The sequence below is a fragment of the Rana temporaria genome, chromosome 6 (genome assembly GCF_905171775.1).
Source record: "Rana temporaria chromosome 6, aRanTem1.1, whole genome shotgun sequence".
Classification (NCBI taxonomy): Eukaryota; Metazoa; Chordata; class Amphibia; order Anura; family Ranidae; genus Rana; species Rana temporaria.
The window spans coordinates 19,497,056-19,517,225 of NC_053494.1; the positions used below are offsets into that span (position 1 = coordinate 19,497,056).

General features: G+C 44.4%; 1 protein-coding gene across 4 annotated transcripts in view; it reads right to left on the reverse strand.

The window, feature by feature from the left end:
- Nucleotides 1-432: 432 nt before the first annotated feature.
- Nucleotides 433-20,170, reverse strand: part of UBN1 (ubinuclein 1) — a 53,753-nt gene continuing 34,015 nt past the window's right edge. For 3 of the 4 annotated variants that reach the window (XM_040356394.1, XM_040356398.1, XM_040356396.1), the window contains 10 exons: nt 19,916-20,045; nt 18,153-18,274; nt 15,422-15,538; nt 13,847-13,993; nt 11,994-12,044; nt 10,856-10,898; nt 7,461-8,501; nt 5,626-5,872; nt 3,930-4,007; nt 433-1,272 (listed from right to left, as the gene is read on the reverse strand). In XM_040356394.1, the coding sequence (XP_040212328.1) occupies nt 1,226-1,272; nt 3,930-4,007; nt 5,626-5,872; nt 7,461-8,501; nt 10,856-10,898; nt 11,994-12,044; nt 13,847-13,993; nt 15,422-15,538; nt 18,153-18,274; nt 19,916-20,045 (2,023 nt within the window). In that variant the 3' untranslated portion in view covers nt 433-1,225. The remainder of the gene's footprint in view (nt 1,273-3,929; nt 4,008-5,625; nt 5,873-7,460; nt 8,502-10,855; nt 10,899-11,993; nt 12,045-13,846; nt 13,994-15,421; nt 15,539-18,152; nt 18,275-19,915; nt 20,046-20,170) is intronic. The other variant, XM_040356397.1, reaches the window with a different exon arrangement.

Below are 20,170 nucleotides of genomic sequence, written 5' to 3' on the forward strand. Positions count from 1 at the left end.
AAAAAAGAGACCAGTGATATGTCTATAATGTTAAAGATCATATAACTCCTATGAAAAAATCAGAATCAAAGTTTGATTCTGCTTTTTTCATAGTAGTTATATGATCTTTAACATTAAAGACATATCACTGGTCTCTTTTTTTATATATTCATATTTTCAGATAAATCACAGGTTTATTTATAAAAAAAAAATTTGGGGGGGGGGGGGGGTTCTGGCATTAAATTTTTGAGAATCGTGATCTTTAGTCTAAGCAAAAGAATCGTGATTCTCATTTTGGCCAGAATCATGCAGCTCTAATAGAAAGCAGCTTTTTATTGGGGCACTCAGCAGGGGGGGGGGGACGACGACGACGACACAAGAGTGCCATTGGGGGACCCCAGAAAAGGAGGATCGGGGCTGCTCTGTACAAAACCATTACACCAAGCAGGCACGTATGATACGTTTGTTATTTTAATTTTTTTAAAAGTTGAATCTTTCCAATCATGTTAAAGATTTTTGCCGTCTGGTGAAATCGTTATCACCATGACAGTAAATGAGGGAAAAACGTTCCAATGGAGCCCCAGATGGCAGTAAAAACCTTCCCACGTGAGATGGCTGGACATATTTCAAAGGTCAGCTTCACCTGCTAAGATTTCAGTTTAGCAAGGGGGAACTAAATCATAAAGCTGCTTCTTGTATCTTTCGGGCCGTTCCAGTGTGGTGAGACTTCCCGGTCCGACCCAAAGAAAGGCAAAAGGCGGTATTACTTTCTCCGGATGTACGCTTTATAAAGATTAGGGAGCTCAATGGCTGGAGAGAGCGATAAAAGAGGAAAGCAGAAAAATCTTCTCGCTAGAATATTCAAGGAGCAGGGGAACCAAGATACCACCGTACAAGCAAAACGGAAATAGTCCCTGGTCAAGGCAGCCTTTCAATTCGTTTACAATCCACTGTGGGCACAGTGAGGAGTTGCAAGCAAAAATGTTCATGTCCAATGCAACTTAGAAAGAAAGAAAATGAAGGTAAAAAAAAAAAAAAAAAAGAAAATGAAGGTAAAAAAAGAAAAAAAGAAAAAAGCAAGTTCTTATCTTCTCCGGTCAGTTCCACAAATATAAAATTTGACACCTCTCTGTTGTCACATAGAAAATAAGTGCTTGTGTAGAAAATGCTGAGAAAAGCACCCAGCATTTTTATTTAGTGCGCAGACATCGTCCCTAAGATTGTGTCACTGGATTTGGTCCAAAAATTAAAGCTTCCTTGGAGGGAGGACTGGGGTCTTTGCATGAGCACCATCTGTAAGACAGAAAAATTAATGACCACGCTGAAATGCAATAACAAAGAGAATCATGTTTGACATGGGTAGCTTTAAAGCGGAAATTCCAACCACAATTATCATTTTTTAAATGTATGTCCTTTCATCCTGCGTTTTTATAATATAAATCTGGTCACTTACTATTTTACAATCCGCCGCCGATCCGCATAGATATTCAAATTTATAAAACTATGTCTACACCGTTGTCATTTTGCTTGTGGGCATTGTGAAGCCTACAGGCACTTACTTCCTGGAAGTCTTGGATGGGGAGTGATAATTGGACAGCGCACTGCATCCTGGGAAATGATGACACACATTTCCCAGGAGCATTAGAGGGAGATGATGTCAGGATCCTAGGTGGTTTCAAAGGCAGATTTCATGGGACCGCATAGCAACAGGCATTGTCAAATGAGTAAAAAAATTAATTTTCCTTTTTTTTTTTTCTTTTTTTGTTGTAAGCTACAGTTTAAAGCAAAATTGTTTTTTTGATGGAACCTACACTTTAAAAAAAGTAAAAAGAAGAAAAGAAAAATGGATTTATTTAGTGAGAAGGGTACCTGCTTTTAGCACACGGCTGCACGCTTTAAAATACATGTGCAGGACCCCATATGGAAATTTGACATTTTACCCCTTGAAGCTAAACTACAGCAAGCAGGGATATTCAAAACACTCTCGTACCAAAGGAAACAATGCTAATTAGGGTTGTCCCGATACCACTTTTTTGAGACCGAGTACAAGTACCGATACTGTTTTTCAAGTACTCGCCGATACCGAATACCGATACTTTTTTTTTAATGTCATGTGACAGTGGCGGTATTTTTTTTACATTTGTTTTACAATTTTTTTTTTTTTTTACTATTTGTTTTTTTTTTCCAGTGATTTTTTTTTGTTTTTTTTTGGGAGGGGGGAGAGTGAATTGTCAGTGTGTTTTTTTTTTTATTATTTACATTTTATTTTTAAAATTTATTGCAACTTTTTTTTTTTTTTTTTTCATCAGCCCTGTTGGGGGTCTTTGGTGAGATATCAGGGGTCTTAAAGGGGAGATTTCAGAGGTCTGTTAGGACAGAGAAAGGGACTAAGGACACAGATTCCCCAGTCCCTTTCTCAGCAGCCTCAGCTAAGAATGAAGAGAAGCTCCTCCATTCATAAACTGAAACATCGTAAACACAGGTTACGATGCTCAGTTATGTGAATGGACAGAGTCAGTGATCACTGACTCTGTCCATTCGGAAAAGGTAGGAGCCAGATTTAGCAGCTCCTACCTCCGCTTTCCATCCTCACAAATTGAGGGGGAGAGAGAAGAGCGGAACGGACGGGGGGGTGGGGGTTTGAAGAGCGGCACGGACGGACGGACGGGGGGGAAATAGCGGCACTGACAGGGGGAGAGAAGAGCGGCACTGACAGGGGGAGAGAAGAGCGGCACTAACATGGGGGGGGGGGGGGGAAGAGTGGCACGGAGCACGGGGGGGGGGAAGACTGCATGGAGCACGGGGGGGGTGGGGTGGGCGGAAGACTGCACGGAGCACGGGGGGGAGGAAAGACTGCACGGAGCAGGGGGGGGGGGGGAAAGACTGCACGGGGGGGGGAAGACTGCACGGAGCATATGGGGGGGGGGGGGAGGAAAGACTGCACGGGGGGGGGGGGGAGACTGCACGGAGCATGGGGGGGGGGGGGGAAGGAAAGACTGCACGGAGGGGGGGGGGGGGGGATTTGGGGGAAGACTGCACGGAGCACGGGGGGAGGAAAGACTGCACGGAGCACGGGGGGAGGAAAGACTGCACGGAGCACGGGGGGAGGAAAGACTGCACGGAGCACGGGGGGAGGAAAGACTGCACGGAGCACGGGGGGAGGAAAGACTGCACGGAGCACGGGGGGAGGAAAGACTGCACGGAGCACGGGGGGAGGAAAGACTGCACGGAGCACGGGGGGAGGAAAGACTGCACGGAGCACGGGGGGAGGAAAGACTTGCAACTCCCCTGCCTGCCCAGGTATTGGGTGAGGCATCGGAGCATTTCCCCCCCGAGTACAAGTACTCGGGGAAATGCTCAGTATCGGTACCGATACTAGTATCGGGACATCCCTAATGCTAATGAACTCTATGTGAGCTTTAAAGTAGAAATCCTCCCTAAAACTACAATCCCTACAGATTTAGACGCTCTAACACTAACATATCTAACCCTGGGAAGAAGTCAGTATACATACCTTTTCTGCAGCCAATCCCACACTGAGCCTTCAGCCGCGGCTTTGCTGTGTAGATGGGTGCAGAGGACACGGTCAACAAGGGAAGCCCCATAGTACCTCTATGGATGACATCACTACCCATTCATTTCCCAGCCATTGTTGGAAGTGTCCTCTGAAGAGCTTCCGCCGCTGGAGACTGGGTCAGATCGGCTTCAGAAAAGGTACGTATGCTCATTTTGTTCTTTACAGGGCTAGATAGGTTAGTGTTAGAATGTGCATGCCTGTAGATGCAGGGGTTTTAGGGTGGACTTACACTTTAAGGTCAAATATCAAATGTAGTAGTGGTGCCTTTGTTTGAACAGACCCTCAACATTTATTTTTACCATTATTGTGTATACACCAGACCAGAGATGGGAACAAGCTGCACCATGACTATCGATAATGAAATGAGCGTTACCTGTCTGTGCTGGCTGAGAGTGTCCGGACAGGGCTAGGTGCGCACTTTGTGCAGACGGATGAAGACCACTCAAGAGATCTAGAAGAAGAGGGGAGAGAAAACATTTCGAAGATTTTACACCCGAGACATAACAGATGAATAGTTTCCACCTCTAAAGCTGCCCATACCTGGATCGAAGTTTGGCCAATTCAGCAGGGATTGGCTGAATTTTAAATCGTTTGTGGCCACGATTTTATTTTAGATCAATCAGTGCTGCAGGCTATAGGACGCAGCGCCGATCAGTGTATTCCAACAGTGAGGGAGTCTCCCTGCTTCCAGAATACAATAGCGCAGCGGGGAGGATTCGCAGTAGATGGGGCAATCAGGTACGTTTTTTTTTTTTTTTTTTTTTTTTTATTGAACCCACTAGCTGAACAAAAAACTGACCCATATATGGCCATCTTAACATCTGTATACATAATTCCCTACAAAACCCAAGCTAGATGGGAGATCTTTACCAAAAGAGATGGAGCATAGCCGACTCAGGGGTCGGGTCCAGGGTACCAGTCACGACTGCAAAAAATATTTTATATCTCCTAACGATTAGGCTTTACTTGGTTTGAGGCCGACACTGGTTCTCAATGCAAGTCTGTGATTGCTTCACATCTCTTCACTTGATTGGTTGATACCAGTGGCGGCTGGTGCTCAAATTTTTTTGGGGGGGCGCAAACATACTGAAAAACAAAAAAACAATTGCAGCCACTGTGCCCATCAAACGGCGACACTGTGCCCATCAAACGGCGACACTGTGCCCATCAAACGGCGACACTGTGCCCATCAAACGGCGACACTGTGCCCATCAAACGCCGACACTGTGCCCATCAAACGCCGACACTGTGCCCATCAAACGCCGACACTGTGCCCATCAAACGCCGACACTGTGCCCATCAAACGGCGACAATGTGCCTCCCCAGCTCGCCCAGCACTTGCCTGTCTCGGTGGGGCAGCAGGTCACAGCGGCGTCGTCCTCCACGCTCCTCGATGTCTTCTCCCGTTCTCTGCTATGGAAACCTGATAGGCGGCGTCCAATCACAGTGCCTGTCGTTTCAGCTAAACAGGTGACAGGTAACAGACCTGATGCACCTGATTGGCTGAGAGGCGGTTCAGTGCTAGGAAAGCGATTAATTTGCTTTCCTAACACAACGTTGAGTGAACAGCGAGCGCCTAGCATGGCGCCCGCTGTTCACCTTTTTGGACGCCTATTAGAGCCTACAGCACCTGGCTTCCAAAAAATACCCCAGCGATGTAATTCAGGTGCCCAGCGCCCGAAAAAGGGGCCAGGCACATGGATATGGGGTTGCAGCAGGGCGATCATAGATAAATTCATGCATTGCATGAATCTATGGATAGAGAGGTGACAGGAGAGAGGGGCCCTTTATGGACGCACCGCCACTGGGTGATACTATATTGATTGGTATGCATATATTGCAGGTTACGTAGTATTCAGACCCCACCCCCCCAAAAAAACACAAAAAAAAAAAAAAACTCCACAAATTAATGATGTAATACCAATTAAAACAGAAACAGCTTGAGATATCTAGTAGAACAATTCCCACTAATTGTATTTTCAATGTCAGGTAAATTTCTAATTAGAGGAAACCCCACCATGCAAAAGACATCCAGGCGACAAATGAAAAATCTGGAAGAGACTACTTACTTCGTGCAAGTCCATGGCTGAAAGTGCCTGGAGCTGGCCCGGTAACGATGGCATCTTTTGATTTTTGGCCCGCGTCTGTGGTGTAAATGACATGTAGCAGGGAAGGGTGGAGGGTTGGTAAGAGGCCCAAGGAGGTGGCTGTTGGGATTTTTCCTCCATTTGGTTTGTAATTTGGAGTGAGTACAGTCAGTGAGGGGGAAGAGGACGGGGTGATGAGTCCGGAGGCTGTGCTGCACTTTGTCGGCTGCTGAAGAGAAAACAAAAACAGATCTGTGACAAGAGTATAAAATGATTCAGAGCAGATTATTAATTTATAGATCAAAAACAAAAATGTGGAGGACAAGGTTGGAAGAATGGGTGGGCGGGACACCTTGTGTATCTCCAGAGTCTTCCAATGTGCCACAAGCAACTTCATGAAAGCTGGAGTACGGGTACAGCCCGATATACGTCGGCTGTTTGAAGAGGGATATCTGTTTTGGCAGCAGCTAGCTACCATAACCCAGGTATCCATCTCTTCAGCCGGCGGTCCGGTTTTCGAGAATGGTGGTCTCTGCGGCGGATTCACAGGGAGATCACCATTATTGGTGGCGGGAGAGGGGCCCCTACCGCCCGCTTACTGGAGCTGTTGGTAGCGGCGGAGGTGATCGGGTCCTCTCTGTTGCTGGGTATAGGGACGAGAGAGGGGAAGATGGCACCCACCCGTCTCCATATCATCGCAGGGTGGAAGCGACATCAAAACATCACTTCCATCCATAACTCTTAAAGGGACATTTATTTTTTTCAAATGACAAAAAAAAATATATATATATATATATATATATATATATATATATATATATATATATATATATATATGTTTTTTAATTGCATTTTAGTGTTAATATGAGATGTGAGGTCTTTTTGACCCCGGATCTCATATTTAAGAGGACCTGTCATGTTTTTTTCTTTTACAAGGGATGTTTACATTCCTTGTAATAGGAATAAAAGTGGCACAATTATTCAGTATTTTCAGAGACTTAGGCTCTCCTGAAAGGAAAGGTATATAACCCTAAGGTCAATGCTGCTGTGTCTGTCCATGAACGGAAGAGAAAAGGGGAATTCATAAGTGAGCTCTTGTAATGCCTACACACTACCATTTTTTCATGACGAGAAAAATGCAATTATTTAAATTGGGTGTATGCTCCAGAGCATTTTTTCGACGAGAAAAATGCCCGTTAAAAATTTAGAACCTGCTCTATTTTTTCTCGTTTTTCACGTCGTGAAAAACGGTTGTGTGTACGCTTTAACGAGGGGGAAAAAAACACGCATGCTCAGAAGCAAGTTATGAGATGGGGAAATTGGCAAAAGCAGCCCAAAGGGTGGCGCCATTCGAATGGAACTCCCTCTTTATAGTGCCGTCATACGCGTTGTACGTCACTGCGCTTTGCTAGAGCATTTTTTTTTTCACGAACGTGTGTATGCAAGGCAGGCTTAAAAGGAATCACGACAAATCACGTCGAGAAAAACGTCTTTTTTTGCAGGACATGAAAAACACAAAGAGTCGTGTGTACGCGGCATTAGAGTTTACAAAAGGCCGATTGCCTCTCCACCTTGGGAAGGAGTCACCTTCTCCATACCACAAAGGAACTGGTATTTTATCTGCTCCTGGCAGCTATATGGAATAGAAGGGTGCAAAAGAAAAGGGAGTATGTTCTGCAGGGAAGGGGGGTATTATGGAGTAGGGGTATAGGGGGTAGGGGGGTATTATGGAGATGCTGCTGCCTTGCCATGGACAAAGCATAGGTTTGGTTTAATTTGCAAGTGGAACATATAAATAAATAGCATATTCGTCTTACACTTAGACTGGAAGGTGCGCCTGTGTTTCCTCCCATTCCTCCAATCATGGATGAGGTCAGCAACTTGGCCACTCCTTGTGTTCCTTTTCCAGAGTCTTGCAATGCCATCAAGGTCAACTTTTGAGATGGGTGGGTGGGCTTCTTGGCAGGAACAGTGGTTGGACCACGCAGAACCGTTGGTGGCGACTGGTTGACAGAGACTGTGTTGTTCAGGCCAATTGTGTTCCCTGAGTTACCGGGTGAAGGAACCTGAAGCCTTGGAACGGCTGGCCTGTAGGATGCGGGTACCACTGTGCTACTGATGCCAGGGTGCTTTCCCAACAAGTTTGGTGATATTACAGGTTTGTGATGGTTAACCATGTTAGATGGTGGAGAAGTGAAAGCCTGGGGTTTGAGAGATTTTGTTTGTGGGGTGGGAGGCCTCTGTGGAGGTGATGGAGCAGTGACTCTCTGACCACTACTCTGGATCGGGGGTGCGAAGCTCCCCTTAATGTGCTGGCTGTTCATGTGGTAAAGCTTCACCGAGGGCTGTAGAGATGGGTTGGTGACCTGGGTGATCTTCACCTGCCCATGTGCTTGCTGCTGTGGCTTTTGCTGGACTTCAGATATCATCTTTGAACCGAGGACCTGTACCAGTTGCTTCTTCTCTGGAACCAGTGCTGGTTTGTCAGTAAATGTTGGTGGCCGTGATAAAGAATGGGAGGCATTTGCTACAGATACTACTGGAGAGCTCTTCTTTTTCTCCTCCGTGGGTTTCTCAAGCCCAGACGATTTGGGAACAGGAAATTCGAAGGTTGATGTTCGGCTGGACAGGGCACTCAAGTGTTCCGATACGGCATCTAGAGATGGGGGGTTGCGGATGAGATCTCCATCTAGAGAGTTGTCCTGATTGTAGGTAGCGACTGGAGACGCGCTAGTAGAAAAGGATGATGGAGGTGCCGGAACCGGACTGTTCTTAGCAGGAAGTGTTGAGGAGACGGCTGCTCCCTGCACCTCTACAGGGGAAGGAGGTACAGTCTTCTCTACCTTGTTTGGAAATTCCTACCACAGAATTAGGAGTGTTAAAAAGGGGAAATCATAAATTTATTATACACACACTCAAACGTTAAAAAGGGAAACAATACTTCACTATAATTTTTTTAAGGTATCGTATATACTCGAGTATAAGCCGACCCGAATATAAGCCGAGGCACCTAATTTTACCACAAAAAACTTGGAAAACGTATTGACCCAACTATAAGCCTAGGGCAGTGATGGGAGAACCTTGGTACCCCAGATGTTTTGGAACTACATTCCCCATGATGCTCCACTACACTGCAGAATGCATGAGCATCGTGGGAAATGTAGTTCTAAAAGATCTGGGGTGCCAAGGTTCGCCATCACTGGCCTAGGGTGTCCATCTGCATGCCTCACTGTGTCCCATGTGCATGCCTCATTTTGCCTCATTGTGTCCCATGTGCATGCCTCACTGTGCCCATGCCTAGACTGATGTTTAACATCGAAGTCTATGGAAGGGGTGCCCGGCTGGGAAAAATTGGTACTCCCCAGCCATAGGTCCCCCAGACAATAAACTTTGCACACTTGTAGAGGAGAAATGGGGCTACATGTGTGCCAAGTTCTGGGTCCTACAACCGGCCAGTACTGGGTCCCCAAAGTCACCAGAGAATGACCGTTTAACATGGGAGTCTATGGAAGGGGTTGCCAGATTTGAAAAATCGGTGCTCCCCGGCTGTAGGTCCCCCGGACAACAAACTTTGCACACTTTTAAAGGAAGAGTGGGGCTATGGCTGGCATGTACCAGTTCCCCAAAGTCCGGGAGATCAGTCACAAAAAGGTGACTCGAGTATAAGCCGAGGGGGGCATTTTCAGCACAAAAAAAATGTGCTGAAAAACTCGGCTTATATGGTACTGTATATCTAAAGCCCAATATTTATTGCCATTTTGGATAAGGCAGAGAATGGTAAAAAAAAAACACTGTCAGGTCTTTGTTGCCATCGGTGTCCCATTAGAGCAGGGGTCCTCAAACTATGGCCATCCAGTTGTTCAGGAACTACAATTCCCATCATGCCTAGTCATGTCAATGAATGTCAGAGTCTTGCAATGCCTCATGGGATGTGTAGTTCCGCAACAGCTGGAGGGCCGTAGTTTGAAGATCCCTGCATTAGAGAGATTTCCCATCACTTCCTGTTCTGTATACAAAACACAAACTGACAGGTAATCTTGCCAAAGTAAGGTAAATCCTCTTAGACAGTTGTCACTGGCACAAGTTCCCCCTATGGGTTTCCCTATATTTGTGTTCTGGTGGCAATTCAAGATTTTGCAATGTTCCTCACTTTAAGTCCAGGTGATAGTGGTCACCCAGACAAATTGAAAGAGTGAACCTTCCTAGCAGGGACAGAGACAGCAATAAACCCCTCCAAGTTCTACTTAGTGTTTCAACACTCCAGCACTGTCCCAGACTTCCTCTGTAGTCTAGCACCAACAGTCCTCTTCAAGGCAGAACTACACTGTCACCCCCCCATTTTCTGTGAGCTTAAAGCAGAGTTCACCCCAAAAGTGTAACTTCCTCTCCTTTTACCCCCCCCCCCCTCCCACATTTGGCTCCTTTCAGGGGGACAGGATACCCGTCTTTCACAGGCATGCTGTTCCCACGTCCAGAAGCCTCAGCTGCAAGTAAAGACGTCACCGCGGGCTCCCCCCTCCCTGCCCGCCAGGCGAGTAGGAGAGAGGAGCGGTTCCTGGCGCATGCCTAGGGTAAAGCTACACTGCCAAGTTCCCTTACTCACAATGAGGCAGCGGCACCCGACAGCTGATGCCAACATCGCTGGACTCCAGGATAGGTGTCCTATTAAAAGCCAGCAACTGCTGGCTTTTAATTTTTGCAGCGGTGGGCAGACCTTCACTTTAACCTGTCTATACACATCCTCTGTCGTGGAACATTGCTGCTGATGGAAAAAAAGCTTCTGCTGTGGCATCACTGAACTAGCTAGAACAGTGTTTCTCAACTCCAGTCCTCGAGGTGCCCCGACAGGTCATGTTTTCAGGCTTTCAATTATTTTGCACAAGTGATTTCATCAGTTTCACTGCCTTAGTAATTACCATAGCCGTTCCATCTGAGGGAAATCCTGACAACATGACCCGTTGGGGCGCCTTGAGGACTGGAGTTGAGAAACACTGAGCTAGAAGACTGCAGGAAAAATAATCTATAGGCTTTTCCTTTAAATTAAAAATTCTGGGGGGCTGGATGGGGGTGAAATGATAATCTGCTTTAAATACATGACAAAGAATTTAAACAGCTGTATGGTTTATCTAAAAAGGAGTAGCAAAAACAGCCTGCTACTACAATGCGGAGGGGGAGAAAAAAAAGCAGGAAGAGTGCCAATATTTGACATTACCTTTACTTTTACTTTGGATGGAGCTGTGGGTTTGTTTTTTGCCCTGTTAAAAAAAAAAAAAAAAAAAAAAGGAAGAGCGACAAGCGTTAAAGTAGAGACACACACAGACCCATAGTTCTGCTTAAAACTGACCTCTTATACATACACAAGTCTCCCCACTTAGCTCTTCTTACAGTATTATTTAACAAATCAATGAATTTGACTGCATCCAGCGATATATACACCTAAAAAACAGCCTTCCTTTACGCGTTTTACCACTCCTGGCTTGCTCACAAAGGATAGGGAAAGTCAAGGCCTATCCTTGTGAGCGAGCCAGGAGTAATGAAACGCTGTATGCGGTCAAATCATTGATTATTAAACACTGTAAGAAGAGCCAAGTTGAGTGCGACTGACCTCAAAAAGGTTAAACTAGAACGCAGGTTATGAGCACAAGTCAATAACTGAACTTATAACGCTAAATTAAGGACATCGCAATTAGTGAGAAAGATCACTTGGTGGTATAAGCAGATAACAAAACAATGAGGTGCTTTTACAATGTGAAAACTAGCATGCCCCCCCCCCCCCCCCCCCCTACGTACGAAACACACGAATGCTTCTAGGTTTTTCTCTTTAAGAAATTATACTTACCTAGGTGGATGCAGCATTGGTCACATGCTGCATCTGTCCCCTGCCAGCTCTAAGACTGAGAATTGAGTGATCAAAGATCACTAATAGCTCAGTTCCCCCGTGAGCAGAGAGCTAGTGACTTGTCAGTCACCACTGTCTGCTCTGCTCCGATCCACCCCACGCACACTGGACTTGGTGGTGGGATTGGCTGGCTCAGCCTCTCAGTGGATCGCTGAGAAGCCAGGTGCCGGTCTAGGCTTCTGGGTGCATCCTGACCATATGGTCACGATCTTTCCCCAGCCTGGACCGGCTCTGAGACATCAGCTGACAGCGGGCTTCAGAATGAACTGCACTCCTGTGTTCCACAGAAAGAAGTACAGCCAAACAAGCTTTGGCTGCATTTCTCCTCTAAAAGGCAAAGCTCAGGTTTACTATGACTTTCAATAGTTGGTTTAGACCAAAGCTGATCTAAGAGCATTTGTAACATCACAGGGACTTGTCAATGCCAATGAAGCTTACATGTTCAACTTACATTATAGAGCTGAGCTGCGGGTACAGACGTCTGCTTTCATTAAAGAGAGTCCTGAAATGACACAAGATACATGAAAAGGGATTCGCATTTTTGGCTGACAAATTTACTATTCAGGTAATAGAGATTTTAAACAGTAAAAATGCATAACCTTTTCATTATGGCCTGAACACCATCTGCTTATTTCTCTGAGCAAAACGAAATCGTGTGTGACATCAGTAGTGATTTATCTACACATATATAGTGATCCCTACATTATTTTCAGGTAATGAACCTTATATTAATATTCCTATTCTCCACAGCCAATGATATGTGCCTATTGATGGCATGTAGGTATCTCAGGGAATTGGGTTTGACAGTGGGTTGGACTGTTACATTGATTGCTTACTAATAGGCTTACTAGTACCCTCCATGTCAGTTTTGTATGGTTCATACTGAACCATTTCATTTCCTGAAAACAAATAATACGAATTAAACTGAAGATTAACCACTTGCTTACTGGGCACATATACCCCCCTCCTGCCCATGCGAAATTTCAGCTTTCGGCACTGCGTCGCTTTAACTGACAATTGCGCGGTCGTGCGACGCTGCTCCCAAACAAAATTGATGTCTATTTTTTCCCCCACAAATAGAGCTTTCTTTTGGTGGCATTTGATCACCTCTGCGGTTTTTATTTTTTGCGCTATAAACAAAAATAGAGCGACAATTTAAAAAAAATATATATATTTTTTACTTTTTGCTATAATAAATATCCCAATTGTTTTTTAAATATATATTTTTTCTCTCAGTTTAGGCCGATAGGTAATCTTCTAGATATTTTTGGTAAAAAAATTAAAAATAAATCGCAATAAGCAACTGGTTTGCACAAAAGTTATAGCGCCTACAAAATAGGGGACAGATTTTTTTTTTTTTTTTTTTACTAGTACAATCAGACACACATCAGACACTTTCGACAAATTTTTGGGACCATTCACATTTATACAGCGATCAGTGCTATAAATATGCACTAATTACTGTATAAATGTGACTGGCAGGGAAGGGGTTAACACTAGGGGGCGAGGAAGGGGTTAAATGTGTACCCTGCATAGTGTTTCTAACTGTGGGGGGAGACCGATCTGTGTCCCTATGTACAAGGGACAAAGCATCAGTCTACTCTCTCCCTGACAGGACGTGGATCTGTGTGTTTACACACACAGATCCACTTCCTTGTCTCTGTAACCGCCGATCGCAGGTGACAGGCGGCCATCGCGGCCGCCAGGCACGCGCATCAGCATCTCAGTGATGCGGTGGGAACGTGCGCACGTGCCCCCCAGTGGCCGGAGGAGCTTAGGACGTCTAAAGACGTCCTCTCGGCAATTGAGAGTCACCTTGTGGCCGTCTTTTGTTAATAGGCAGGATGCCTAGTGGTTAAAAAATGTATTTCAAAATAATCAGAAGATCCAGAAATATAGGAAACTGAAGCTATATAAAAACTTAAAATTTCTCTGTAAAGGCAGAGTTTGGCCTCACCCTTTCCCATCACCTCATTAGTCACTGAAACCACTTGGCATATTCAAAGGACCAGTAGGGGGCCTTAAGCTAGATACAGATTATACAATTTTTGTTGTTAAATTTCCTTTACATTTACCTTTAAGTATGTAGTGCAAGGGGCTGCCTGATTGTTTCAGGTTTGACCTCATATCATATGGTTTTGGTAAATCTAAAGGAAAGTTGTACAAGAAAATTGGGGAGCCTTTAACATGTAATGACAAACACAAGGACAATGCCCATTTGCAGAATTTCTGGAACGCGTTCATTATTTATGAAGCAGCCATGATTAAAGAACTAAAAATTTGTCCTGTATTTTCTTCACATACCGGGCCTGCATCCAGCCTCGAGGCCAGATAGGTTTCACTTCAGTATCCAGGAAAGATTTGAAATACTCTTCTAGGCTCAGCATTCCACCACTGCCCTCTGGTTCAAACATATCCATCTTAATACAGACCAACTGGCTCAAGAGCTGCCTGTAGAGAGAAAAGACAGGAGGCAGTGAAATAGCGGCACACCTACAGTATGCCCCACAACTTGGAGACCAAGTTGAACTCTTACACTTAATTTCTTTATCGTTCTGTACCCCAGGTTGTTCCGATTGCCACGTCATAAACTCACAGTCCATAAAGAAATAATATGACCAGTATGATGTGGAAGAACCCGCGTTGTTTGCAACAGCCCTGACCTCAACCCTACTGAACACCTTTGGGATGAATTGGAATCATCCAACATCTGTACTTTTTTGGCTGAATGGGCACAAATTCCCACAAGACACACTAGAAAAAAAATCTTGTGGAAAGCCTTCCCAGAGAGGAGGTGGTTGGAGGCTGTTATAACAGCAAGTGGGGGAACTCCATGTTAATTCCCATGGTTTTGGAAGGAGAAGTAGTTGCGATGGCCAGGCATCTACAAACTTTTGGTCTTATAGGCCCAGATTCACGTAGAATCGCGGCGGCGTAACGTATCTTAGATACGTTACACCGCCGCAAGTGCCTGATTCTCAAAGCACTTGCATGAAAACTTACGCTGGCTGCCTCCGGCGTAAGCCCGCGTAATTTAAAGGGGCGTGTGCCATTTAAATTAGGCGCGCTCCCGCGCCAGACCTGCTGCGCATGCTCCGTTTTGAAATTCCCGACGTGCTTTGCGCGAAGTGACGTCATTTTTTCGAACGGCGACGTGCGTAGCGTACTTTCGTATTCCCAGACCTCTTACGCAAGAACAAAAAAATTTCAACGCGGGAACGACGGCCATACTTTATACAGCACATACGTGGGCTGTGTAAAGTTAGGGCAGCAAAAACGACGACTAACTTTGCGACGGGAAACTAGACTAGCAGCGACGTAGCGAACGCGAAAAACCATCGTGGATCGCCGTAACTACTAATTTGCATACCCGACGCTGGTTTACGACGCAAACTCCCCCCAGCGGCAGCCGAGGTATTGCATCCTAATATCCGACAGTGTAAGTCATTTACACCTGTCGGATCTTAGGGCTAACTATGCGTAACTGATTCTATGAATCAGTCGCATAGTTAGGAAGACCCTAAAACAGAGATATGACGGCGTATCAGGAGATACGCCGTCGTATCTCTTTTGTGAATCTGGGCCATAGTGTATATCAGGGATCCTCAAACTGCGACCATCCAGCTGTTGTGGAACTACACATCCCATGAGGCATTATAAAAATCTGACATTCACAGACGTGACTAGGCATGATGGGAAATGTAGTTCCTGAACAACTTGGCCATAGTTTGAAGACCCATGGTGTATATGAAGAACAACATTGGACCTCTTTATGGGTCCTCCTTGCTCGCCCATACAGCACAGAAAGAAGCTGTGGGACCTTTACTTTTACTATCATATGCATCCAAAATCAATTCTGCCTGGTGTCCAAATCCCCACCTGATCTCCTCCGTCCACTGGAACTTCTTTCGCGGCCCAGCAGTTCTCTTGCTGCTCTTGTCTTCTTCCTCCTCTTCTTCAGAATGGGCCTTCTGATCCTTGTCATCTGACAGCATTCTGTGGAATAGAAAAGCAGATCAATTAGAAAATGCTCAGCAATTCCCCACAACAATGATCTTATATTTTTGCAACCCAAACTAATCAAACAAACAGTTGCTCTTTTGACTTGCAACTTCGTCATGCCTTACAGGGTACAATTTCGTAGCACCCCCTTAGTATAGAATGCTTCACCAATTCTAAAAAATAGCAGCCCCATCAATCTGACTAAAAAAGTCCAATAGGAGATTTACCGTATATAGTCGAGTATAAGCCGACTTTTTCAGCAATTTTTTTTATGCTGAAAAAGCCCCCTTCGGCTTATACCCGAGTGAGGCTCTCCCGCTGTGTCATGCAGTCTTAACTGTTTGGTGGCCGTCCACTGTAACAAAGCCCCGTCTCCTCCTCGTCCGTGATAGACAGAACACTGATAACAATGCTGGGAAAATGAATCAGTGTTCCGTCTATCACGGACGAGGAGGAGGTGGGGCTTTGTTACAGTGGACGGTAGCCGACTGCAGTTGCATGACGCAGCGGGAAAGCAAAAGGTACATGAGGCTGCAGATGGGCACAGTGAGGCTGTAGATGGACATTGTTGACCCTCTTTTCCACTTACAGTAGCTGCTGCATTTCCCACCCTAGGCTTATACTCAAGTCAATACGTTTTCCCAATTTTTTTGTGGTAAAATTAGGTGCCTTGGCTTATATTCGTGTCAGCTTATACGGCACTCTGTGCTTCTTCTGGTGACCACCTCCAAGTTACACCTAGGATGTGGAGAGGAGACCTTGGATCTACTGATAAGGCTCAGTGGACTGAGGCCTTGGAAATTGCGCCTATGGTTTCTTTATCCCCTTCCCAAACGCGTACACATTTATAATTTACAAGGGTTTATCATATTACACAAAAACGACACGCCTGGGGTCAGACTGTGGTTCGCGACCCCAAACCAGGGAAGCATACACCCATGCTCTGGGATGGCAGGTCAGCAAGGCCAGACCACGATCAACAAGTGTACTCTGAATGCAGGAGTTTTGGTGCGCTTTCAGAAAGTATCCATGCTTAACAGACCATGCTATCCAATCCACGCTAGCAAGTTTATGTCCTCTGTCCTCCCTTTGTTGGATATAAACACACTGTGCAAATGCACAGCATGCCTGCATTTTCCATGGTCAGTGTAAAGCTATGCCCCAGCCCATCCCTCCGCCGTAGTAAATAAGGTTAGCAAACCAGGCATGACGAAAGTGATGTACTGCCGCTCGATGTGTGATTGTGTTCCACTACCTTAGAAACGCAGACGCTTGGCGGCAAGCGGCACTTTTGGCAAGGATGCATGCCCCGATGTACACACGCTCACCCGTAGGGGTCAGTGAATCCCCATGGAAGGAAAAGCGATCACGTGACCTGCCCTTTTGCAGCAGAAAACAGATGTATACGCAATTTTATATTTATTTTTTATATTATGCATATGGAACACTGAATTGTTCAAGTTTATCCATTTAAAAAAAGTCTATCGGATTGATAAGGTTTACAACTACTTAAAAGAACTGTTCTCCCTGTGTCTGCGTAGGTTTCCTCTGAGAATTCTGGTTTCCTCCCACACTCCAAAGACATGCTGGTAGGTTAATTGGCTCCTGTCTAAATTGGTCCTAGTATGTGTATGTATGAATGCGAGTTAAGGACCTTAGATTGTAAGCTCCTTGAGGGCAGGGACTGATGTGAATGTATAATATGTAAAGTGCTGCGTAAATTGTACCTGTATCAAAATAAAATAAATAAAAACATTCAAAAAACCCACCAGTGGCACCTACAGGCTGAACCAAAAATGAATGGACTTCACCTCTGGAAATCCCATAGGATATAAAAAATAAATAAAAAATACCTTTAGCAAAAATTATAGTGTTACTAAACCCACAACCGTAAAATAAGTAAAATCTTGTATATGCAGTAAAGCATGCTTGTTATACTCGCCGTGTAACCCAATGGGAAAAACCTGCACATTGTGAAAAAAGGCTGTTTAAACTTGTCTTCTCTGATCCTCCTTCTTCCACTGTCCCCAAACTACCTCCTGATAGAACAGAGCCTTGGGGGCACTCTGCACATGCTCAGTTTGGTGTGTATTGCTAGGTTTTTTGGGGGGGTGCCTGTATTCAGCACAGCACTGTCCAGACACAGGATCAGGGGTTCTGCAGCCTCATAAGACAGTTAAAAGGAGAGTGAAAACACCACCTACAAGCTCGGCCGGACACTTATAGAAGTAACAAGACTGCTATATACTGCTAATGAGAAAAGGTATTTAGCAGTTTATATTTACTAAAATAATTGCATGTTCTGTGTACTGCAGGAGACCAGATATAGTAGGAATGCAGGCTTATGGGTTTAGTAACACTTTAAATACGGAAGGCTTCAATACTAAAATACTTTTCACAAAAAAAAAAAAAAGCTGCCCAGGATTGTTTTAGCCTTGAGCTTTTCTAGGATCATTATGCCCTTGGACGCGGGTATGAGCAGAGCAGGAGATGGGAGGTTTGTCCTCCATGTGCACTGGGCAGGACACAGTGGAAGGATAGAGGATCTATTTATGTTTCTGCGGTTTCTGTAAAGAGAACCTGTCACATCTGTGTACCGATTTCTTACTTGGCATATTTTGCTTCGTTGTATATTTTAAACTCTTTGTTGTACTTGCTGATATGTTCTGGCATTGCCTTCAATACAGCTTCCTTCAGCTTCCGTAGCGGCTCTTGCAACCGACCCCCCTGCTAAAAAAATAAAAAAGAGAGAGAAATGTCAAATACTGGAAAGATTTCAGATTGTAAAAATAAGTTTATAATCATTTGTACCAATTGTCTGGGACTTTCTCCACCTCTACACCCCCCAGTCTCTTTAGATTTACTTACATTTAGAGACTTGCCCTGCCTGGAGAAATGTATCAGACTGTTCTGACCATTCTGCAGTCATAAGATCAGTACCATACATTTTACTGCAGTGTGATCTGTATGTGTGCTGCCATTTATTTTGAATGGCACTCTAAAGGCAAATACAATTTGCGTTGCAATGAAAACGGCATGAGCAATGTTCTTGTGCATCATTTAAACTGGTGCCTCAATGAGTGGTACAGTGCAAGCATTACCGCAGTGCAGTATGCTGCAAATCAGCCCATTACTGTACTGACTGCCATTCATCACTATATATTTATTACATTTTATACCGTATATGTATATTATATCCAAAATGACGGTACTGTAACAAATATTCTTAAATTGCTATTTATAACGGTCTGGATCTACGACAAGCTGTCATTTTTTAAGCAAGATTAGAGGCCCTGAGATAAATAGAAAAATACTGTTCACTCCTATATTACTTTATGAACAAACGCTACTTTACAGCCAGCCAAGAATACATTTATATATATATATATATTAGGGCTGTGCAAATTAACTTTTAATTAATCGATTAATCTTTAATTTTTTTGATCGATCAAAATCTTTTTGATCGATTAAAATTCTTTTGATTGGTACTCACCTCTCCGCCGGCTTCTGGGCCTTCAGGGAGTTCCGTCGGAGATCCAGTAACGTCACGGACACCGGCTGGGCTTGCCATGTCCATCTGCATGCCGGCTGAACCTTACTATCGGCCACAAGCAAGGGCTGTTACACTTCCCTCTATCACTGCCCTCTATCAACCTGGGATTCTACAGCCATCCACTGGGAGTTGTGATAGTTCCCTTCACGGGACATCTACATGCCGACGGACTGATCTTAACCTCTCCTCATCTGGATTCAGCAGTGGTATCGTTGTACACATTTTTATACCAGTATCATACTTAGCTACATGTTTTTATGACTGCTTTTGGTACCGTTTGGTATTACTCGCACCATTTTTACAGTTTATGTAGCTACATCGATTTTATCTCCAGTGCAATATTTATTTGGTTACCTACTTGAAGACTATAAAAGTTTTAATGCTATTCCCATTGAGTGCTGCCTTTGTGTGTTTTTGTATCCTGCTATCCATTTTTCCAGTGGTTGGTAGCTGCACTGGGAATCAGCCTGCAAGGAGATCAGCTAAAAGTAGTTGGATCTGTATGTGCGTTATAATTAATCGAAATTAGTCGATAACAAAAAAAAAAAAAAACGATTAATCGAACAGAAACATTTTGATCAGTAACAGCCCTAATATATATATATATATATATATATATATATATATATATATATATATATATATATATGACAGGTTTTAGTCAATTCGCATAGTAAAAGGCAAAATTCCAAAATTAACTAGATTACTAAACTTGCAAAGAAATATGCATATTGGCACAAGAAAACGTTCAGCTTGCGGTGATAGGTTTTCCAAAATTCTGCCACTCTGACTGGGTGGTTAATGATGGTGGTAGTTACCTGTTTATGTAGGTAGAGGCGGCTGGCCCATTTCACAAGTGTGTCTTTACTGCAGGGGAGGACATATGACAGGTGGGTAAAGACCGCAGAGCGATGAGCAGGGCTGAGGTCCCGAGACAACAGGTATATGCTACGAAGACAAAAGAGGGCAAATTTGTTATATCTAATGAAAAGAGAAGACAGAAAAGAAGGGAAGGGTAATTAGCAATCAGTTTTGTATTGCTTCCTATTCCATTGGATAGACTTCCTGTCACA